Raw genomic sequence first — 24850 nt, 5'->3', positions numbered from 1 at the left:
CATAGAGTGCTAGACATTTTTTATCCTTATTTGGCAGATGAGGAAACTGAGGCACAGCAAGTTAAATAACTTACCCAAATGATGGAAGTGAGTTTTTGATTTTGAAGATACAGTAGTTGGAGAGGCTAATAGGGGCCTCTTGTACTAATCATTCTTTTTAAAAACATAATTCCTCCGTCATTTTGTTTATTTATTTTTGGCTGTGTTGGGTCTTTGTTTCTGTGTGAGGGCTCTCTCCAGTTGCGGCAAATGGGGGCCACTCTTCATCGTGGTGAGCGGGCCTCTCACTCTGGCGGCCTCTCTTGTTGTGGAGCACAGGCTCCAGACGTGCAGGCTGAGTAATTGTGGCTCACGGGCCTAGTCGCTCCACGGCATGTGGGATCCTCCCAGACCAGGGCTCGAACCCGTGTCCCCTGCATTGGCAGGCAGATTCTCAACCACTGCGCCACCAGGGAAGCCCCTGTACTAATCATTCTTTATATTTTAGATTAGAAAAAAATCTTTGAGAAAAGGATTATGTAACTAGGAATTAGACTGGAGGAAGTGACTGAAAGCTAGTAGAAAGGATGAATATACAACATTTGTATTTGAGAATTGGCCTAAAGAGTGACTAAATGTGACTGAATTAAGATTTACAAAATACCTATTGAGCAAAATTCGAAATAATGAAGTCTCCTTTCCAATTAATTTAGGTTGCATCTTATTCTTACAGGAAAAGTCTTCATTTTGCAGGCAAAATAAGCTGGGATACCTAGTGTTAGTTTCTCTATCTTGTATCTGTGGCCACAAGTTAACTGGGCTAGTTTTTCTAGTCTCCTCTTTTCTTCCCACAAATAAAAACCAATTAATGGGGGCTTCCCTGGTGGCGCAGTGGTTGAGAGTCCGCCTGCTGATGCAGGGGACACGGGTTCATGCCCTGGTCCGGGAGGATCCCACATGCCACGGAGCGGCTGGGCCCGTGAGCCATGGCCGCTGAGCCTGCGTGTCCGGAGCCTGTGCTCGCAACAGGAGAGGCCACAACAGTGAGAGGCCCGCGTACCGCAAAAAACACACAAGAAAACAATTAACGTCTTTGAACTTACATGTATATACTAAAAGAATTATTTCTTTGTGTTTAGAAATGTAACACAATGTTTTGATACCATTAGAGAAAATGTTTTGAATCTCAAGTGTTGATTTAAAGGGGCTGAACCTATTCCTTAGTTATAACCCTACCCCTTACTAGAGCACAAAATAAATGATGTTTTTGGGTGACTATGTAGTCTTGATATTTTTTTTTTTTTTTTTTTTTGTAGTCTTGATATTGAATCTTAGTTTTTATTATATTTGGTGAAGATAAAGCAAAATTAACATTTTTATAGCTGTTCGATATATCAATATGATGGTAAATTGGAATTTTAGATTACAGGAAAAGTTGAGAAAAATATTGTGCTGAAGAATTCGATTTTAAAATTATGTTTTATTCTATTATGTAGTAAGTATTGAGCTTAAGAAAAATGTAACATTGTTTAATGGGTATAGAGTTTCTGTTTTGTAAGACGAAGAGTTCTGGAGATTCATTGTACAACACCGTGAATGTAACTAACACTACTGAACTGTACACTGAAGAATGGTTAAGATGATACATTTTATGTGTATTTAACCACAATTTAGAAGTTGTTTTTAAAAAAGCCCTGAACCATAGAATATACAGCACAGAGTGAGCCCTGATGTAAAATACTGGACTTTAGTTAATAATATTGGCTTATCAGTTATAAGAAATATACCACACTAAAACAGTATCTTAAAAATAGTGGAAATGGGGGGAAGATGGGGTAAAGGTATATGGGAACTCTGTACTTTCTGCTCAGTTTTTTCATAAACCTAAAACTAAAGTCTTAATTTAAAAAAAAGAAAAAATGTAATAAAAGACAAATCATAATTTCTCTTTTTGTTTTGCATTGGTATTGGGTGTCAGGAAATGTAATGACTTGCTTAGTTGAAGAACTTAATTAAAAAGAAAACAAAAAAAAAATAAATAAAAAAAAAAAAAAAAAAAAGAAAACAATTTTCTTGACAGCCTTTCTAAGGGTTCACAGGGCTCTTAAATTATAATATTTGGCAGAAAGGAATTAGGAGATCGTAGGAGAGGAGGTGAGGCCCAAACAAATTGGCAAAGAGCGACAGTGACAGCACTGCGGTTTATTTATAAATAGCTGTGCTAATTCTAATGAGAGCTGGTGTTTTCCATATTTTCTCATTTTCTATAACCTTATTTCTTGTGACACCACGATAGGGTACTTCCTCTGTCACCATCTGCTTCAGTCACCTGCCATTTCTGATGGTCTTCTGAATCTTAAATTTGAAAGGAATTTCATAAGTCCTGTGTTAAATCTAACCTATGCAAAGTAGCTCCTGTACCTGATGCTCATATGGCTTTTATGTTTGAATATACAGGGCAGGGATTGAACACACATTGTTTTAGAAAGTGGTCCATTCTTATCACAGAATACTCTTCCTTTGTCTTTATAACTTTTACCATTGTTCTTATTTGACCTTTGCTGCAGCACAAAGGAAGTCTAACCATTTTTTTCCTCATTTATCCCTTCTCCTTTTTTTCAGGTCAGCATTCCAAATTTTAACTGTTCTTCATTTGAGAAGACCTTTGTTATTCCGTTGCTGTCACCCCTAGATAACATTCCCAATTTCTCAGTTTCTCTCAAAATAGAGTTCTTAAAGCTGAACATAATACTCCAGAAGGAGGCTATTTAATGTAGAATACTATGGATCTCTTATTTTTTGCGAGACTGTTCATTCTATTAATTTGTTCAAAAATTACATTTGTTTTTTACAGCCATGGTATTTTTAGGACCGTCCTGAACTTTCTTAAAGTCTGTAGGTTATTTTCTTATGAACTGTTGTGGTTCAGCTAGAATGTTATTACCTGTGCAGTTGATTTAAACATTTTTAACATTACTTGTTAAACATTCATTTAATATTCAGAAATAATTTTATAGAGTGTTTTTAATGTGTATTTTTATTTACGTAATCCCATTTGTTTCTCATAACAGCCCTTGGAGCTAAGTAAAAAACCTCTTTGTCATAAAAATGAGGAAACTCATGGTCAGAGAGCCTGACTTATTAAGGTCACATAACTTCAGAGTTGGTAGAATTGGGACTCAACCTCAGATCTTCTGATTCCACATTTTATATTCTTTTTATTATATTATGTTGTGCTAACTATAGATATCTTTAGGTAAATTAAGACTTTGTGAATAGGATTTTAAATCCCCATTCATCCTCCCTAGTGAGTTGGCAACATTTTGTTCCCCTTAGGGATGGTTTTTGGATCCAGTCTCAATTCATTTCCATATTCATCTGTCACTCAATTGATCATCTTTTATGAAACACATTGCCCTTGTTGATTCAGTTTGAAAGAATGACACTGGGATTACCTCTGTTTGCATTTTTAATTTTATTATAAGGGCTTAAGGATTCATTCTGCAAGTATCTCAATTTTAGGTAATACTATTATTAAGACTTGCTTGTGTCTTTTTCTCTGTGTTATCCTTCTGTTTATTCTAACTGCTGTTGTTGCTTCTTGTTACATTATTATTGACTTTGTTCTCTTTCCAATACTGCTTCAGAATCTATAATAATAATTTTTAAAATTATTAAAAATAAACAATAGTAATAGTAAGGACACGTTATTTACCAGGCACTGTTCCAATGTTTTAGGTGTATTCACTCGTTTAATTATTACAACAACCCTGTGAGGGTAGATACTGTTATCTTTTTTTAAAACTGAATTACCAAGAGGTGAACTTAGTTCCCGGAGGCTACTTAATTAGTGGTGGAGTTGAGATTTAAGAAGCTAAACTACTATATTAAACCACTTCTCTCTAGCTGGGCTATTCCTTTGTCACTCAGACATTTCTAACTAAAGGGCAGCTTTCCCCCCTCCCCTCCCCTCCCCTCCCTTCCCCTCCCCTCCGTGTGTGTGTGTGTGTGTGTGTGTGTGTGTGTGTGTGTGTGTGGCCGTACCATGCGGCTTATGGGATTTTAGTTCCCTGACCAGGGATTGAACCTGGGGCCCTGGCAGTGAGAGTGCTGAATCCTAACCACTGGACCACCAGGGAATTCCCTAAAGGGCAGTTTTTCATATGCTTGTGGCAATTGACATTTTATCCCTGTACAACTTAATCTTATGTGTTTCAGCTCCTAATAATAACTTATTAATCTTTTTGAATATTCCTGTTTCATCCAAAAACATTTATTGGCTGGTTACTCTGAGAGCATAGAGTTAGGAACATCTTAAGTCTGTCTGGGTGAGTTTGCAAAGTCTTCAGAAAGATTATAATTTTTGAGCCTTGAAGAATGAATATATGTTTTCAAAGCCAAAAGAAAAAGAAGCCATCTCTAATGTGGAGAGATTAGCAAGTTCAGTTGCTTAGAGGTGAGAGACATAGCACCTTTGAGAAACTGCAAGTAAGTTCATTTGACTAGAAATGTAGATTTTTTATCTGAAGGCAGTAGGAAATATTGCAGATTTTAAAAAAGTTAATAGACTTTATTTTTTGAACTGCTTTAGATTTACAGCAAAATTGAGCAGAAGGTACAGAGATTTCCCAACTACTCCCTTCCCCCACACTGCATAGCTTCTCCCATTATCAAATCCCCACCAGAATGGTACATTTGTTGCAGTTGTACCTACATTGACACATCATTATCATCCAAAGTTCAACTTCACAGTAGGGTTCACTCTTTTTTTCTTTTTTAAATTTTATTGAAATATAGTTGATGTACAATGTTGTGTTAGTTTCTGGTGTATAGCAAAGTAATTCAGTTATATATATATGGGATACATATAAGATTCTTTTCCATTATAGGTTATTACAAGATATTGAGTATAGTTCCCTGTGCTATACAGTAGGTCCTTGTTGGTTCTCTACTCCATATATAGTAGTGTGTATATCTTAATCCCATACTCCTAATTTATCCCTTCCCTAGGGTTCACTGTTAATATTGTACATTCTATGAGTTTGGACAAATGTATAATGACATGTATCCACCATAATAGCTTCATACAGAGAAGTTTCACTCTCCCTAATAAACCTCTGTGCTCTGCCTGTTCATCCTTTCCTCCCTCCTAACCCCTGGCAACCACTGATCTTTTTACTCTCTCCATAGCTTTGCCTTTTCCAGAATGTCATATAGTTGGAATCATGCAGTATGTAGCCTTTGCAGATGGACTTCTTCACTTAATAATATTATTATGCATTTGTTTTCCTCCATATCTTTTCATGGCTTGAAAGCTCATTTCATTTTGGCACTGAATAATTTTCCTTCATCTGGATGTACCACAGTTTATATATCTGTCTACCTACTAAAGGACATCTTGGTTGCTTCCAAGTTTTGGCAGTTATGACTTCTGTAAACATCCATGTGCAGGTTTCTGTGTGGATGTAAGTTTTCAGTTCATTTGGGAAAATACCCAGGCGTGTGATTGCTGGATCACGTGGTAAGCGTATGTTTAGTTTTGTAAGAAACTGCCAAACTGTTCCAAAGTGGCTGTACTATTTTGCATTCCCACCAGCAATGAATGAGAGCTCCTGTTGCTTCACATCCTCGCCAGCATTTGGTGTTGTCAGTGTTTTGGATTTTGGCCCTTCCAAAAGGTGTGTAGTGGTATCTCATTGTTGTTTTAATCATTGAAGAATTTTAACATGGAAGTGAAACCAAATTTATATGCCTGAAAGGTCCATCTGAAAGCAGTGTGGTCCTTTAAAAGGTGTGGAGGCAGAACTAGAGAAAGAGAAATTGGTTATGAAGCTGTTGCAGTGATTTAGCTAGACATGAAGAGGACCCTAGCATAGGCCCTAGCAAGGGATGGAGAAAAGAGAGAGATTTAAAAGGTGCTTAGAAGCCAAAATGAGAAAGCTTTGATTGAAAGTGTGATGAGGAAGTTAGTCTTAACCCCCATTTGGGGATATTTGGAAATGTGGGGGGGTATTTTTGGTATTGTTATAATGACTGAGGGCTTCTACTGGGATTAGGGGTCTGCTAAATGACCTGCAGTGCATAGGACTTTATTTCCTTACAATGAAAAATTGTGTTTCATTGAGAAATACTGTAGGGTGATGACATTCATTGAGAGAAAAGAAAATGGTAGGTCTATAGTTCAGTTTGAGCCCTGTTGAATTTGAGTTGTTTGTGGATATCCAGTTGAAGATGTCCTTAGGCAACTAGATGTAAGAATCTAGAATATAGAAAGAGCAGTTTCAGATTTAGGACTTGTTAGAGATGATTTGAGCATATAACTTGAAAAAAGGTAAAGGTTTGAAAAATCTACTGAGAGAAGTAGAGGTGGTTATTGCTGACGTACAGTGTTATAGAACATCAACATTTAATGGACAAATGGAGGAAGAGGAGCAGTAAAAGAAAATAAGGCCAGAGAGGACAGAGGAAAATCAATAGAGTGATACCATTAAAGCTGAGAGAAGCGACAGTTCCATCCAGGAGGTGTACTCAGTTTTGTCAAATATGGCAGAGAGCCAAGTAAATTAAGGACTTAAAGGTTTATTTGGCAACCAGAAGGGCTTGGTGACCCTTCAGAGATTACGTTCAGTGGGGTGAGTGACGGAGGTGGACACTAGTTTATAGAATTAAAATGTGTGGTAGGTGAGGAAATTGGACAATGAATGTAGATTACAAAAAGTTCTTGTAACTACCTGAACTTTCAAACATCATATATGTACACTGCTATTCTTATAAGATTCTTAGGTTAGTATATCAGCTGAGAAATGGGCCTTTATAGGTGTCTCATGGTTTACAGTTATTTGAATATTTCATTGTTTCTCATCCTTATTTTCTAAAAATTAATTGAAAAGGGAAAAAATGCTAACACTAGTAATAAGCTTAGTTCTCATAAGTTTAATGCATTTGAAGTGAAGAAGGATATCATTAAGCATGCTAATAACAGCAAATCGTACTATACATGCTAATAAGAGCGATCTTACTGCACTTAAGCCAGACAATTATATGTTTGGTTGGTAAAGAAAAGAATAAAACTAAAGAACCTGGAAGGAATATTTGGTATAGAGCTTTAAAGACTGCAAAGATTGAAAAGGAATTGTGATTAGTTAGGGATTGTTGTCATATTTCTAGTTCTCTTAAAACGTGGGGATCTGAACTTGACTTTCAGACATATTTTCATGAGCACATTAAAAATAAAAGTAGAAGACTCCATGTACTCTCTCAAGATGATCTGTGAAGGGAAGGAGAAAGAGGGTAGCTTGTAAGGGAATGGAGAGATACAAGAAAGGTTTATTAAAGATAGGTGATAACTTGAGCGTGTTCCTTTGTGGAGGGGAAAGCTGGAAGACAGGGCAAAGTTGAAGATACAGGGAGAGAAGAAAATTAATCAGTAGACCAGATTCCTTGAAAAGGCAGGATGGCATATTGGATCCATAATAATGGTGTTAGGGGCTTAACCTTGGATGGGAGAAGAGGCACCTTTTCCAAGGAAACTTGTTCATTCAGCAGTTTCTGAATGCCTACTGTGTGTTTCAGTCTGCTAGTTTGGGGATATGTAGTCCCTATCCTTGAAGAGGTTAGGGTCTAGTGAAGATGGGGGATTTTTTGCCTTATGTCCTATATGTTTTTTTTCAGGTAGGATGTGAGCCTTTTTGGAGTCTTTCCTAGTCTTTCATGATTCCTCAGATTATCCAGAGTAGTTTGGAGATCATATCTAAAAGGACTTTTAAGTTACTTGGGGTGTAATTTTTCCTGACCTGGAAATGTAAATTTACTCATAAAAGCTTGACCTAACTACTTTAGTTCTTTGAAAGAGATCATAGTTCTTTCTCTCTGTTGTTATGACGGATATAGTTTTTTGTCATGTAATATTGCTTCTTTATCCTTATCGGCTCCAAAACCAGTTAAATGGTCATTTATATCCTCTTCATCAAACTTTTAAAAAGACAAATCTTAGTTTATTATTAATTTAAAATTTTTAATATTCTTAATGGTCTCCTTGAGGATCAGTCAGCCAACAACTTGGAGCGTAAGATTGGTTAGGATTGTGGGTAGTAATTCTTTGCATTACAGCTTATACGTGTACCTCAGTGATTTACAGCTGGGGGCAGTTTTGCCTCCCAGGGGACCTTTGTGAATATGTGGAGATACTTTTGGTTGTCACCACTGGGGATGGGGCAGAACTGCTACTGGCATCTAGTGGATAGAGGCCAGGGATGCTGCTAGTGCTGTAATGCACAGGACAGCTTCCCACAGCAAAAAATTATCTGCCCCAAAATGTCAAAAGTGCTGAGGTCAAGAAATACTGGTGTACATTAATATTTGAATACTTATGAGCTGGTCAAACATGCTTACCTACGTTATCTTATTTAAACTTCAGAAACCCCTTATGAGGTAAGTGATATCCTTCTTGCCCTGAAGGCACCATTCATTTGTGATGGAAGCAGGATACAAAGCTTGGACTTAACTCTATAGGAAATTTTTATTATGTAAGTATTCAGGACACAAGCCTTTTTTTTTTTTTTTTTTTCTAAAGGCTATCTTTTGTCTTACCTGGTGTTTTTTTTTTCAGAGACAAATATTCCTGACATTTGAAGTATATAATTTATTTTTAATATTACAGATCTAGAAATGGCCATTGCCTACTGGAATTTAGTGCTTAATGGAAGATTTAAATTCTTAGACTTATGGAATAAATTTTTGTTGGTAAGTTCATATTTTCTGCAGTTTGGTGTTTTCTCTAAACTTTTGCTTTGTTTGAAGATAAATTAACATTTTAAAGCATAACTAACTCATTTCAGAGCATGTAATGGACATAGAATGAAAAATTTGATTTCCAGAATTTTATTACATAGGTTGTTTTGCATTCTTGTATTTGGCATCATCTGGACTGTTTTTTTGAAACTCTTTTTAGTGATTTGGATGTTTCTTTTTTTTTTTAATAGGAACATCATAAACGATCAATACCGAAAGATACTTGGAATCTTCTTTTAGACTTCAGTACAATGATTGCAGATGACATGTCTAATTATGATGAAGAAGGTAATGAACATTTTGCTCTATCAGTTTTTTGAAAAATTTGTCTTCTTTTATCACACACTCTTGAACTTCTTGTGTACTTCTGTTTTTCTTGGAGTTCATTTCCTTCTTCTGAGCTTTTATTTGTGCTCTTCTGAATGTATGAAATGCCTTCATCCTCTTTACCAATCTGCATTGTTTCCTTAAATACCAATTTTGTGTATTCATGTCTTCCAGAAAGGCATGAGTACTTTTCATCCATGTTTTAGATTTTCAGTTTACTTTAGGAACCTATTCTTTTCTTAATGTACTTTTATAGTACTTGTATATGTATTTTTTGTTGTTGTCTGTTTGTTTTGTCTGTGAACTTGATTGTAAACTCCTTAAGTTTAGTGACCTTGTCCAAATGGAAACAGACTTTAGTTTCCTACTGTAGTACTCTTGGCATTCAGTAAATATTCACTGATTGAATGCTTTTCTGCTGTTTCTTCATGTATTTATAAGGATGATTTTGCCATCCACTATCAGGACATGTGCTTTTGTTTTTCTGGAACTGGCAGTGATTTACATTCGTTTCTTCACGCATACTTACCTAGTTCCCTTTGAGAATTAGCAGGATTTTTTTTTTGATATTGTTGAATAGGCAGAGGTATTTTTTGAAAAATCTCTAGTAACCTTGGTCTCCTTAAAAGTGTCCTGGAACTACTTAATGTAACCAAAGATAATGTTATTTCCTTATCTTTGTTTTCATTGTCATGTATTGTCTTCTTTAAGAAGTGAGAAATGACTGATAATTGATAATTGTGCTTTCTGTTAGACCTTACACAAAACTGAAGAACTTCCTGATTTGGAGGTTGGCATAGAGAAGAGGCATGTATAGAGGCATGCATATATGTAATTTAACATCCTTTAGTAATTTATTATCATGAAATAGGTTAGAGTTTGATCCTTGCTGTTAATTTCCTTTGTAAGATTGCCACAAAGTGCAAAAAAAGATTAACTCCAACATACTGTGCTTTCAGCAGCACTGGCAGCATGTCATCATATCAAGGTCAGATTTGACTAAATTACTTCAGTGGCCTGGCTTCAGTGACCTTCAGAAAACCATAATATTATTAGTTACCAGAAGGGTTATTTTTTTATCATTCAAGGAATTATCAAGTATTGGAATAATAGAGAAGAGAGAAAGGAATACTCTAGGTAGAAACTCTAAAGAGCTAGAAATTTGGAAGTCCTATCAGTGGGAATACTTATAATGACATACTTTAACAATTATGGGGAAGATATTTTAAAAAAATAAAGGATTCTATTAAAATGTTAGCCTTATTTCTGCTTTTCTTTCTTTCTTTTCTCCCATTCCCGTCCCCCACCCCCCCCCCCCCCCCCACCCACAGGAGCATGGCCTGTTCTTATTGATGACTTTGTGGAATTTGCACGCCCTCAAATTGCTGGGACAAAAAGTACAACAGTGTAGCACTAAAGGAACCTTCTAGAATGTACATAGTCTGTACAATAAATACAATGGAAAATTGCACAGTCAATTTCTGCTGGCTGGACTGAACTGAAGATCAATCCTCACAATTCAGACTGAGGGTTGAGACAAAACTTTAAGGATACATCTTGGACCATATCGTATTTCATTCTTCTAATGGTGGTTTGGGCTTGTCTTCTAGTCTGGGCCGCTCTAAACATTTATTATTCCAACATTGTGGATTTCATCTTATATCTGTGGACCATCCTAGTTTATTCTCCCATAAGTCTTAGAAGCTTTATGGTGATTCTTTTGAAGTTTCCATTCTTGCATAAAGCACAATGCTGTCTTCATCAGAAAACAGTTTGGCATAAGAATTAAACATGTGAACATCACAATTTATAAAAACTTCTTAAATATATGCTTTGGGCTAGTTGCAAAGACTATGCTGATAGCACTTCCAGTGAGAGTGATATATTTAAGTGCACCAGATCTGGAATGGTGTTTTGGTATGGGGGGATTTTTTTTTTCCTGGCAAATCACATGTATTGTTAACGTGAGTAGAGTATCTGTTGAAAAAAAGTCAAAATAACCAACGTGAAAAATTTTTAGGGTAACTTGGTGTGCCTACCCAAAATTTTACTGTGTTTTAGACCCTCGATTTCAGGAGGTTCCACAGAACTAGTCTGCACTTATCTTACCCATGTTTATATATAGTTGTCTTACAGGGGTTTTTATTTAGAAAAACATCTGCATAATGTTAGATTCTACTCCTGTTTACATTATGCACTCCATAATTGGATTTCATTATGATTTTGAAACGCTTATATGCCTGTCGAGTAAGTTAAACTATTTAATTTGTTTTGAATGTTTTAGATTGCTACATAATACAATATTCTAAATTTAGGCATGAGGGTTTATTTTTGTTTTTTGGGGCTTTTTGGTCAGCACACTATGGAACACAAATGAAATTCTCTTAATTTATAAGAAGATAGTAGGAATTAAATTTTGAAAATGGTTGTAATGAGCCATAAAGTTCAATTCTTATAATATAGGTACTGCTCTTTCAGACAAATAGTCCATTTTTGATGACTTCTTATTTTGTTGAAGTTGCTTTAACTGCTAATCACTGTGGTTGCCAAATATTTCAGGAGCAAAGATTTTCAAGCAGGCATGCACTTGATGCAAAGTACCAATCTGGCTTCTATTTTCATAAATTATTTAATTTTTACTGTTCTTTGTTTCACTCAGATTAGCTCAGTTTTCATATCAAAGCAGAACTCTGTTTTGTATTTTTTTTTTTTCTTCATTACAAGACCCATGAACTGCTTTCATGCTGAAAATGCTCATTTCTTTGTTCACTTCTTGACCTGTGAAGAAGGGTTTATTGCTTTCTTAAACATTTCTATAAGGCAGGTTAAAAAATGTAAAATTTCTGATATTGGATGACTGGTTTTTAGCAGGAGTAGATTTTGCTTGGTGTATCCAGGCACTCTAAGTTCTAATGTTGAAATTATAAAAGGTATGTACTTCAGAATAGCAGTACATTATAAGGTGTATGCGGAAATGATTTTAAGAAACAATGATATATTAAAACTACTTTTTATTTACGATTTTGAAATTGACTAGAAAGCTTTCCCCATAGATATTAATATTCTAATCATAACTTTAATTCAAGAATATGATTCTTTCAAAAGAAAATTTTGAAAATTTCTATTCAGGTTACTGGAATTGGTTACTAAAAAAAGAAAAGAAAAACGAAGAATCCTGCTGCTTTCAGTATTTCCTGATTTCATATTTGTAAATATTAAGAGGAACTTCAATTATGAAAAAATTTTAAAAGATATATATATATAAATGTACTATTTTGTTTCCTGTCTTGAAGATTTTGAGTTATGGTATTGTTTTTGAATTGATTAATTAATTCCGGTATGCTGTGTTTTGAAATGAGATCCGATTAGCTTTTTTCCCCCAATATAAATTGTTTTTCATAAAAGTCTGATATTGATTCGTGGCCTAGTGCCTTGGGTTTTACAGACTTTTCCTTTTAAATGCAAGACCTTTTCAACAAAATAGTGTTTGTCATCAGTTTGGTACTAAACATTTATAATTACTATGTAATTATAAACAGAAAAATACATAGAGCTTTGAATATAATCATGTAGCATAAAAGTTAAGGTTGTTAACTCTATGATGGCATCTTAGAATTAAACAATACTGTTACTAGGGCTGAAAAGAGAAGACTGATTTAATGTGGTGTGGTTATTCTGAGGATACATGTCTGGTTACAGGGAATATTTTGTACTAAAAAATGCTTACACATAATGGCCATGTGTGTGTGAGTGTGTGTGAAAGAGAGAGATTGACAGGTTGAAAGAGGCACACATGCTCACACACACACACACACGCACACACACACACACACAACTTGAATTGCTTTAATTCATTAGTGTTTCAGTCTTCATTCGGGTAAACTCCCCATGCTGATTCTTTGTTTTAAACTGAACCACAGGTACAGTTTCCTTTTTGCCAAATGTCAAAACAGGTACACATTTTACAATGTAATGCTTTTTAAATAGTAAAGTGTATAAAATTAGAAGTGCCCACATATAAAAATACTTGAGATCAAGATTATCTTTAGTGACTATCATCTGCATATCTCTGTAAGTTCAATTGTGTTTCTTACATCCCTGTCATATTACCAACAGAGGCAATAAAAGCTTCAGTGAAATTGCCATGACTAAATCTTTTCACATATTATTTCAGTGTAATACTTTTAAAGACTAAAATATACCGGAAAACTTTTCCAGAAAGGATAATTATTTATGGAAAGAGCATTATAATGGCAAGTTTTGGGGAGAAAAGACATGCCAAGTCTTGTTTACTACATTTAAAATGTTTACAACTATACTGGGCTGCTTTATTTAATTAACAGTACTGTAGTTGTGTAATACGGCTTTGTAAGTATGTGTTCTTCATTAGACTTTTAAAAAGTTTTAATGAGAGAAAGAAAACTTAATAAAATAACATGGGAAATCTTTTATATAATATGCTTACTGGGGAATTCTTATTTAAGCAAGGTATACTATTTTTTTTCCTCAGAAAGATTTAAGTGAATGAAGTGTTCATCTATTTTTTATTTGACGATAATCAAGAGGTTTGAGTAGTTGTAGCCAGTTTAATGTGCACTTTGCTTAGATTTTTAAAAACATGTTACAATGAAGACTACGTATTGTAAACCTTCTGTAACTTTTACGTATGAATGACAGAAGAAAGTTAAACCTAATGAAAGAATTTTGGAATAAAAGAAAGTGGTGCTGGGGAAGTTTATTATAGTTCACGAAGTATGCCTTTGTAAACCTGAATCATCTTTTAGCAAGAATTAATTTATGGAGTTCTAAATGTTAAATTGTGTATATTTAATAGAAAATACTTACTTGACACCTCAGCAGTTTTCTTTAAATGTTACTTTATACTTTTAACAATATGATTTATATTGCATACATAGATGTTTTGATAAGATTTTATCAAATTTGATAATGTAATGGTAAAATGTTTTTAAAATGTGAACTATTTAACATATAACTTAATATCTGAGGACGCAATACCTGAATTGTGATTTCTACATAATGTGATAATTAGGGTTCAAATTATGGCTCATCATTTAATTGATTATAAACGAGTATATTTCTAAACTCTTTACTTGCCTCCATTTTTACAATCATATAGCAATAATTTCTATTTTTGTTTTATAAAAATGTGGTGAAGTTATATATCATGATACCTTTACCTTTGATTTCTGAAGGGGAAGGGGTTTATATTTTGTAGTTGATAAATTTGAAAATTCCTAATAGTACAAATCCCCTTTTCCAGGTTTACCCTTACTATTTGTCCCTATTTTGGTTGAATATTTGCTTGATTTGTACCTGATTCTGGAGGCAGATAGTCCTGTTTTTTTTTTTTTTTTTTTTAATTCATAATACAGTTACATAAATGGTTTTACCAGAGCATTCTTGCCATCTATTTTCTTTACTGCCTGTTGGGTAATTGGCATTTCTTACTGACAAACTCATTTATTTGACACTTTTCCACTAGGCTCAGTGTTTTGTGTTAATGTGGCTTTTGACTTCTCTTTTGTTGGTCTTTTTTTAATCTGTCATAATAAGGAAATTATGATAAAATGTGCACAGCCTTTCTAGTAGATGGAATTCCCAAAAAGTAATGTCTTCATTTATGGAGTTTTAAAGACAAATTATTTGGGGAATCATTTTATAATTAATCCATTTTAAAAATTGAGTTCCTAATATATTTTTAATCAAGTATATCCAAGTTTTTCTTAAAAGTATTGCTTATGTATTTTCAGCTTACCTTTTCTGTATTTGTGCTGTGCAGAAGTCAGTGTAGCTTGTAACTTAAAGCACTTGTTTTCAAGCCATACCTTGAGGCTGCTGTATTTATGAGGTTGGAAGCTTTCTATTTTATCTCTTGTAGGTTATTGGCGTTTCATATGAGATTTGGTTTGGGGGGAAAATGTTTGGTTAAAACAATGTTTGTTTTAATGACTGGCTTATAGGGAACATAACCTCTTTGGCAGATTTTTCAGTGGAATGGGAAGAGATGGAGTCAGAATCCATCAAATAAGTTTAAAACAATAATTTTTAACCAAAATAGTGAAAACAAAGCTTGATTTTGAAACTTCATTGTTTCAAAGTTTGGAAACTTAACAGACGGCAGCATGTGAGTAACTTAATGAACAAAGCAAAGAAAAAAAGGATAATATTCATTTTATATTTAGAATGTATATATGTATTTAGGTAGATGTTTAATTTAACTAAATTTTTATTTCAGGTTATGAGATATTTTAAGAAAACATTGGATCTAATGGAAAACTTGAGCGGTGCCAAATGAGATTTTTACGGAAACGAACACTGTAGGGCATAAGTTTAAGGGAAAACAAAATGGCTAAGGGGAAATACTAAGGAAAGCTCTAGACAGTGATTTTTGTCACATAGTTACATGACACAGAGCTTAAAGAGCAATATTTGATCAGTAAGGTTTAGAGATGTGTGTACTTGGAATCCTTTGAAAATAGCCAGTTTAGTTTTCAATATTCTTTTTTTTTTCAATATTCTTAATCCTGAGAGTATGTTAGAATTAAATATATTGAAATTATATGAAATGAAAGCCAGAGCTTTAAAATAGTCATTCTTAAGACTTTATTGTGATGGTACTCAACAACTTTATTGAGCTATAATTTACACACCGTAAAATCCACCCATTGTAAGTGCATAATTCAGTGTTTTTAGTAAATTCATGGAGTTGCAAAACCATCATCACAATCCAGTTTTAGAGAATTTCCATCAGCCCATAGAAGTTGCCCTCCTGGTCCTTTGCAGTTAGTTCCTGTTCCTACCCCAAGCCCCAGGTAGCCAAACTAATCTGTTTCTATAAATTTTCCCTGTCTAGAAATTACCTGTGAATAGAACCATACAATTTGAAGACTTTTGTATCTGGCTTATTTCCCTTGGCATAATGTTTCTGAGGTTCATCCGTGTTATAGCATATACCTGTACTTTAGTTCTTTTAGTTGCTATATAGTATTCCATTGTATGGACATACTACATTTTGTTTATTCATTCACCAGTCGGACATTTGGATTGTTTACATTTTTGGTTATGAATAGTAACTCTGTGAACATTCCCCGTTATTTGTCATTGTGTGGACATATATTTTAATTTCTTTTAGGTAGATTCCTAGGAGTGTAATTGTCCGGTTGTTTGGAAATTTTGTTTGACTTTCTAAACTGCCAAACTGTTTTCCAAAGTGGCTGTACCATTTAAAAATATTCCTATCACAATGCATAAGGGTTGCAGCTTCTCTAAATCCTTGTGAATGTTTATTATTATTACTATTATTATTGTCATTCTGGTGGATATGTATCTTAAGTGTGCAAGTTATATATATATATCTAGCTATCCTAATTGACATGTCTGTAGGATGTGCAATTTGGGTAAGTATTGGGTTGGCCAAAACGTTCGTTTGGGTTTCCCATACGATGTAATGGAAAATCCCCAATGAACGTTTTGGCCAACCCAACATAAGGTGGTCTGAAAGATTGCTGTAAAATTACTTGCAATGTACTTATACTTACTTGAAGGCAGTATTTTCTGTAACCAGTGAGGGTAGTTATACCCTTCCAGTGGGAGTTCCAGTCCCTTAGTGAACTCTGGTGAGGAGATAAACTGTGTAGGTAAAGAGTGATGCTGATGGCTGTTGCTTTGTGCTATTGTGTGTACGGTGATTGATATAACTACCCAGTTAGCCTGTGACTGGTGGTAATACTTAAAACGTTGTATATGTAATTTGTACAGATATGTCAGTCTCATTATTAATTTTCTCAGAGCTCTTTTGCTTTGAGAAATTAATTTCTTAAGTTTGTAAAACTTTAGTTGATTCTGTTTAGTTGCTGCCAGCCACCTGTGCTCTTAATACATAGTGGACATTGGCGTAGTGTTTATTTTTAATGCTAAATTTCAGAATATACAAAATAGTATGATGAACTTACTTCAATGTAGTCAATTCATGGCCGATCTTGATTTATCTATATGCCACCCATCTTCCCAACCCTGATTTATTTTGAAGCAAATCCCAGGTAGCAAATAGTTTCATTTGTAAATATTTCAGTTATGTATGTCTGAAAGAAAAAGCTCTTAAAGATAACCACAATACTGTTATCACACTTAAATGTTAACAATTTATTAGTAATTATTCAGTTAGCATTTAAAATTGCCTCATAATTAATTTTCCAGTTCAAGTCAGGTTTCAAATAAGGTCCATATGTTGCATATATCTCTGAATTTCTTTTAACTTATGGATCCCCGTACCTGCCTCTCCTCAGCTCGGAATTCATTTGTTTGAAAATGCAGTGGTTGCTTTAAATTTTTAAACTTCTATGCAATTATATTTAAGGTGACATTTGATGTACTTAAAAATACTGTTAACTTGAAAATATTTTGGAAGTTAATGAAGTGTGGTCTAGAAAGCCACAATAATTGTATCAACAGACATTACCTTAACTTTAAAATATAACGGGACTTGTATCCAGAATTTATAAAGAACTCTTACAACTTAAGAATAGAAAGACAACACAATTTACAAATGAGCAAAGTATTTGAATAGACCTTTCTCCAAAACGTATATACAAATGGCTAATGAGCACATGAAAAAATGCTCAACCTCATTAGTCATTAGGGAAATGAAAATCAAAACCACAGTGAGTTATCACTTCACACCTTCAAGGATTACTTTAATAAAAATGGACAAGTGTTGAAGAGCATGTACATGAATAGGAACCCTTGTACATTGGTGAGAATGTAACATGGTGCAGCAGCTGTGGAACACAGTTTGGCTGTTCCTCAAAAAGTTAAACATAGAGTTAACATATGACTCAGCAATTCCACTCCTACAAATAGACTTGAAAACATATTCATATTCCAGTCCCTGGTAACCACTATCTTACTTTGTGTGTCTATGAATTTGATTATTTTAGGTACTTCATGTAAATGAAATCACACAGTATTTATCTTTTTTGTGATTGGCTTGTTTCACTTAGCATAATGTCCTCAAGCTTCACCCTTGTTGCAGAATGTGACAGGAATTCATTCCTTTTAAAGGCTGAATAATATTCCATTGTAAGTATATATCACATTTTATTTTGCTTATCCATTTATCTGTCAGTGGACATTTGGCTGTTGTGAACAGTGCTGCTGCGAACATACATGTGCAAGTATCTCTTAGAGATCCTTTCAGTTCTTTAGATTACATACCCAGAAGTGCTGTTGCTGGATCTTATGGCAGTTCTAGTTTAACATTTTGTGGAACTTCTATACTGTTTTCCACAGCAGTCACACCATTTTACAATCCTACCAACAGTGCACAAGGGTTCCAGTTTCTCCACATCTTCATCATTACTTATGTCCTCCCTCCCTTCCCTTTTTTTTTTTTTTTATACTAGACATCCTAATGGATATGAGGTAATATCTCATTGTGGTTTTGAATTGCATTTCTCTGGTTAGTGATATTGAGCATCTTTTCACATACTTGTTGGTCATTTGTATATCATCTTTGGAAAGATGACTATTCAAGTCTTTTGCCCATTTTTGAATTGGGTTATTTGATTTTTTTGGTGTTGAGTTGTAGGAGTTCTTTTGATATTCTAGATATTAAGCATTTGGCCTTATGTTATTAAGTCCAATGTGTCTATATTGATTTTCTGTCTGGATGATTTCTGTCTGGATGATTGATAAAAATGGGATATTGAAGTCCCCTACTATTATTATATTGCTGTCTATTTCTCTCTTTAGATTTCTTCTTTTATTTTGCTTTATATTAAAACAAAATAAGGGTTTGTGTGTATGTGTATGGAATCTTGGATTTTCAACATGAAAGATAATATCTGCAAACATAATTTTTCTTCTTTCCAATTTCAATGATTTTTAATTCTTTTTCTTTCCTAATTGCTCTGACTAGGACTTCAAAAAACATGTAGAATAGAAGTGGCAAGAGTGGGCATCCTTGTCTTGTTCCTGATCTTAGAGGAAAAGCTTTGCATCTTTTACCATTGAAGTATAATGTTAGCAGTGGGATTTTCCTATATGGTCTTTATTATGCTGAGGTAGTTTCCTTCTATTCCTGATTTGTTGATTTTTTCTTGTGGGGGGGGGGTGTCAGGAAAGGGTGTTGAGTCTTATCAAATGCTTTTCTGCATCAATTAATATGATCATGTGGTTTTTGTCCTTCACTCTGTTAATGTGGTATATTAGAATGATTGATTTTCATGTGTTGAACCATCCTTGCATTCCAGGAATAACTCCCACTTTGTCATGTTGTATAATTCCTACTGGAACTCTCCACAGAATGTAATCACTAAATGTTATACCTCTTTAAGTCTCTTTATTATTGTTGGGTGTCTGTTGCAGCAGTATGGCCGTATCTAACTACTACATGCACTGAATGTGAAAGTTTTCGAAGGGAAACAAGAAAAATTATTGAATTGGATCCTCAGGTACTTTTTACTTCCAGGCTCATTAACAAATCTGTAACTTGCTTAGAGACATGAGGAAGAGAAAGTTTAGCTCACTGGTTCACAAACTTTAGTGTATCTAAGTTTTTTAGTTTACTTATTTTTAAGGTAACCACCTTAGTCCTACTTCTGGAGATTCTGAATTGGTTCAGCAGGGCCAGAGCTCCAAAAGAAAAGGAGCCACCCATGTGATCTAGATCTAGCAGAGAACAGTAGTTCAAAGTCCCTGAGTCACGAATGAACTTGGCAAGTTTGAGGAATGGAAGGTAAGGCAGTGAGGTGGCACAGTGGCTGAGGAGCAGAGTGCCATGAGATGAGAAGAGGCAGGCAGGAGGCACATCACGTATGATTTTGTGAACTAACACAAGGGGTCTGAATTCCTAAGTGCAATGAGATACCTTTGGAGATTTTAAAACAGGGAAGAAAAAATTTTTGAGTTTTGCTTTTAAAAGATGACTGGCTGCTGTGTGGAGAATGGTTTCCAGGGAGTTAGGCGGTTGCTGTCTAGACTAGAGGTGATGCTCCTTTGAACTAGTGTGACAGTGATAGAAGAGAGGTTGGCAGACTAGGGATATATTTTAAAGGTGGCATCAATTTAATGATGGATTGTATGTTGGGGGGAGGGAAGGAAATATGTCTAGTTGGAACAATTGTGTGGATGATGGTGTCATTTATCATAATGGGAAACAGATTAGAAATGGAGGGGGGGATCAAGTATTCTGTTGTTAGACATGAATGTTTCTTATTCTCTCAAACAAGTAAAAATAAGTATAGCCAGATAGTTTTAGTGCCTCCAATCTGGGTGCTATTAGCATTTTTGGGTAGGACAGTTCTGCATCGGAGCTGTACATTTTACCACAGGAAATAAAAAGCTGCCCCCCAATGTGATGGTCTACATTGCACACATATTTTTAAATGCCAGGTAGGGTAGTTCTACTACAGGTTGTACCTCTGGTGTACCTTTGCTCGTGCAAGGGGTCTTTACACCCTTACATGTGTCTTTTCTCAGGCGATGGACACTAAAAAATACAACTTATACCGTGAATTCTGTTAAAATTTTTTATATTAAAGTTCTTATAAAAGATGTTGCATTATGAACTGGCACCTTAGTCCACTCTACTTTGTGCAGGCCGGTTCATTCTATTATTCTCATTCTTTATCCTTCTTATGCCACCACTGTGAATCCACAATTAATTTTACATTTTTACTAACAAGAAATTTACAATATTGGAAAATGTACCATATAAAAATCACAATCTAGTGATACTTGTTAGTTTTTGAGAAAGCACAGATCTGGAAATAATGAAGCATGTTGGAAATGGTAAAATTAGATAAATGTAAAATGCTTAAAAAATTTTAATATAATTCTGTTTAAAGCAAAAAGTGTTTAGTTGGGCTTATAAGATGTAAAAGTAAAATACATGACAATAGTACAAAGGATTGGATGAGGAATAAATGGAATTTTACTGTTGGAAGATTCTTATAAATGAAGTGGTATAATAAATACAGACTGGTTCAATGTAAGGATGACGTATTATAAGTCATAGGAGTTACCACTGAAAACAGGTATAAGCAAAAAGCCACAATAGGAGATTGAATGCTAAAAAGTAATCCAAACGAAGGCAGAAAAGGAATAAGAAACGCACAAGAAGAGGTGGAATAGAGAAGAAAGAGCAAGATGGAAAGTTTAAATACAAATATATCAGTAATCATATTGAACATCAGTGGGCTTAAACATTCCAATTAAAAGAGGCTGTTGGAACAGATAAAAAGCAAGGCCCAAGTAGAGGCTTTATACAAGAGTCATGCTTTAAATATAAAGACACAGATGGGCTAGAAGTAAAAGGATAGAAAAAGATGTACTATGTAAACAAGCATAAGAAAAGTAGTGTGGCTGTGTTAATAAAAGGTATAAAAAAAGGACATTTCATATTGATAAAAGGATCAATTTTATCAAAATGTAATCCTAAATATGTATGTACCTAATGTACCTTCAAAATGTATGAAGCAAAAAATGACAGAAATGGGAAAATCCACAATTACTGTTGGAGATTTTACTACTCATTTAGTAATTGATAGACTTGATCAAAAGCCACACACACACACACACACACGTATACACACACACACGTATGAATATAGATTTGAAAATCACAACTAACTGATGTTTGTAGAACATATTCAGCAACTGTAGAATACTAATTTTATAGCTGTTACATGCTACATATTCTATAGCATGGTGGAATTTCGACTGGGATTACGTTGAATGTATAGATCAATTTAGGAAGAACTGAAATCTTGACAATATTGAGTCTTCCTATCCATGAACATAGAATAACTCTATTTAGATCTTTGATATCATTCATTAGATCCTCATACAGATTGTATGCATATTTTGTTAGATTTGCACCTAATATTATTTTTGAGGTCCTAATGTAAATGGTATTGTGTTTTTTTTTTTTTTTTTTTTTTGGTATTGTGTTTTTAATTTCAAGTCTCACTTGCTCATTGCTGGTAAATAAAAAAGTGGTTGACTTTTGTATGTTAACCTTCAACGTACAAAGTTGTTATAATCAATTATTAGTTCCAGGAGTTGGTTTTTTTTTTTTTTTTTTTTGGTCAATTCTTTTGGATTTTCTTCATAGATGATCATGTCATCTATGAACAAAGGCAGTTTTATTTTTTTCTTGTCTTGTTGCATTACCTGGAACTTCTAGTGTAATGTTGAAAGGAGTAGTGGGAGGAGATATCTTTGTCTTGTACCTGATCTTTGTAGGAAAGCTTTGATTTTGCACTGTTAAGTATGTTAGCTGTAGGTTTTTGTAGATATTCTTTATCAAGTTGAGGAAATTCCCCTCTATTCCTAGTTTACTGGGTGTTGGATTTTGTCAAGTGCTTTTTCTGCATCTGTTGATAGGATCATGTAATTTTTCTTCTTTAGCCTTTTTTGTTTGTTTTTTATTTTTTTGGGTGTGAGGCACAGCTTTCAGGATCTTAGTTCCCTGACCAGGGATCAAATCCGTGCCCCCTGCAGTGGAAGCACGAGTCCTAACTACTGAACTGCCAGGGAATTCCCTAGCCTGTTGATGTGACATTAATTGGTTTTTTTGTTTCAGTTTTATTAAGATATAATTTACATAGAACACTATATAAGTTGAAGGTGTACAGCATAATGGCCTGACTTTGACTTCATTAATTGATTTTCAAATGTTGAATGAGCCTTGCATACCTGGGATAAATTGGATTTGATTTACTGATTATATATATATATACACACACACGTACACATACATATTTGTTTTACCATTTTTATAAACTTATTTGAACAAATTTGACATATAACGTGTAAATTTAAGGTGCACAGTGTTACTTTGATACATTTATATATTGTAATATAATTGTTATAGTGATTTATCACATTACATAATTTTAGTACAATATTATTATCTATGTTCATTATACTGTGCGTTAGATCTCTTTGGCTTATGACTACGTGCTACAAGCTTGTATCCTTAAACACCATCAATCTTATCCCGCTGTCCCCCAATCCCCTAATAACTACCATTTTACTCTTTTTCTTAAAAAATAGGTTTGACTTTTTTAGATTCTATGTATAAGTGATATTGTATAATACTTGTCTTCCTCTGTCTGACTTATCTCACTTAGCACAATAAGCTCAAGATCCGTTGAAGTGGCAGGATATCCTTTCTCATGGCTGAATAATATTCCATTGTGTATATGTACCATATCTTTTTTTATCCATTCATCCATTGATGGGCATTTGGGTTGTTTCCATATCTTTGCTATTGTGAATGATGCTGCATTTAACAAGGAAGTGCATTTTTCTTGTCAGAATCCTGTTTTCATTTCCTTTGGGTATATACCAAGAAGTGGAATTGCTGGATCAAATGTTAGATCTATTTTTAATTTTTTAAGTAAATTCCATACTGTTTTCCATAGTGGTTGGACCTATTTACATCCCCATCAACAATGTATTAGGGTTTCCTTTTTACCACACCCTCACTAGCACCTTTTTTCTCTTGTCTTCTTGATGATAGCTATTCTGACGTGTGACATGATATCTTACTGTGGTTTTGATTTCCATTTCCCTGATGACTAGTGACGTTAAACATCTTTTCATGTGCTTGTTGACTATTTTGATGTCCTATTTGGAAAAATGTGTATTTAATTCTGCCCATTTGTTAATTAGATTTTTGTTACTTTTTAACATCTTTATTGGAGTATAATTGCTTTACAGTATTGTGTTAGTTTCTGCTGTATAACAAAGTGAATCAGCTATATGTATACATATATCCCCATATCCCCTCCCTCTTGCATCTCCCACCCTCCCTGTCCCACCCTCCCTAACCCACCCTTCTAGGTGGTCAGAAAGCACCAAGCTGATCTCCCCATACAATGCAATTGCTTTCCACTAGCTATCTGTTTTACATTTGGTAGTGTATATATGTCAATGTTACTCTCTCACTTTGTCCCAGCTTACCCTTCCCCCTCCCCGTGTCCTCAAGTCCATTCTCTATGTGTGTTTTTGTTTTTTTGTTTTTTTTTTTTGCGGTACGCAGGCCTCTCTCACTGTTGTGGCCTTCTCCTGTTGCGGAGCACAGGCTCCGGACGCGTAGACTCAGCGGCCATGGCTCACGGGCCTAGCTGCTCTGCAGCATGTGGGATCTTCCTGGACCAGGGCATGAACCCGTGTCCCCTGCATCGGCAGGCGGACTCTCAACCACTGCACCACCAGGGAAGCCCCCATTCTCTATGTTTGTGTCTTTATTCCTGTCCTGCCCCTAGGTTCTTCAGAACTTTTTTTTTTTTAGATTCCATATATATGTGTTAGCATATGGTATATGTTTTTCTCTTTCTTACTTACTTCACTGTATGACAGACTCTAGGTCCATTCACCTCATTACAAATAACTCAATTTCGTTTCTTTTTATGGCTGAATAATATTCCATTGTATATATATGCGATTTTTGTTATTGTTGTTAAGTTGTATGATCCCTTTATATATTTTGGATATTAACCCCTTATCTGATATATGGTTTGCAATTTTTTTCTCCCATTCTGTAGGTTATTTTTTCATTTTGTTCTTTTTGCTGTGCAGAAGATTTTGAGTTAGATGTACTCCCATGTGTTGATTTTTGCTTTTATTGTTTGTGCTTTTGCTGTCATATCCCGAAAATTATTGCCAAGACAAATATTGATGAACATCTTCTCTACATTTTATTCTAGGAGTTTTATGGTATCAA

The 24850-nt window shown here is 34.5% G+C and overlaps 1 protein-coding gene and 1 non-coding gene across 3 annotated transcripts in view; one reads left to right on the top strand and one right to left on the bottom strand.

Moving 5' to 3' along the window:
- The window catches only part of DCUN1D1 (defective in cullin neddylation 1 domain containing 1), a 30600-nt gene extending 17361 nt beyond the window's left edge, over positions 1-13239 (top strand). For both annotated transcript variants that reach the window (XM_032630198.1, XM_032630199.1), the window contains exons 5-7: positions 8639-8721; positions 8961-9057; positions 10428-13239. In XM_032630198.1, the coding sequence (XP_032486089.1) occupies positions 8639-8721; positions 8961-9057; positions 10428-10507 (260 nt within the window). In that variant the 3' untranslated portion in view covers positions 10508-13239. The remainder of the gene's footprint in view (positions 1-8638; positions 8722-8960; positions 9058-10427) is intronic.
- TRNAE-CUC lies at positions 4046-4118 on the bottom strand. Its single transcript has one exon. It is a non-coding gene; the product is annotated as a tRNA-Glu (tRNA).
- Positions 13240-24850: the final 11611 nt, after the last annotated feature.

The sequence above is a fragment of the Phocoena sinus genome, chromosome 4, assembly GCF_008692025.1.
Source record: "Phocoena sinus isolate mPhoSin1 chromosome 4, mPhoSin1.pri, whole genome shotgun sequence".
Taxonomy (NCBI): Eukaryota; Metazoa; Chordata; class Mammalia; order Artiodactyla; family Phocoenidae; genus Phocoena; species Phocoena sinus.
Note: the sequence above shows the minus strand (reverse complement) of the source record. Positions and strands in the feature narration are given on the sequence as shown.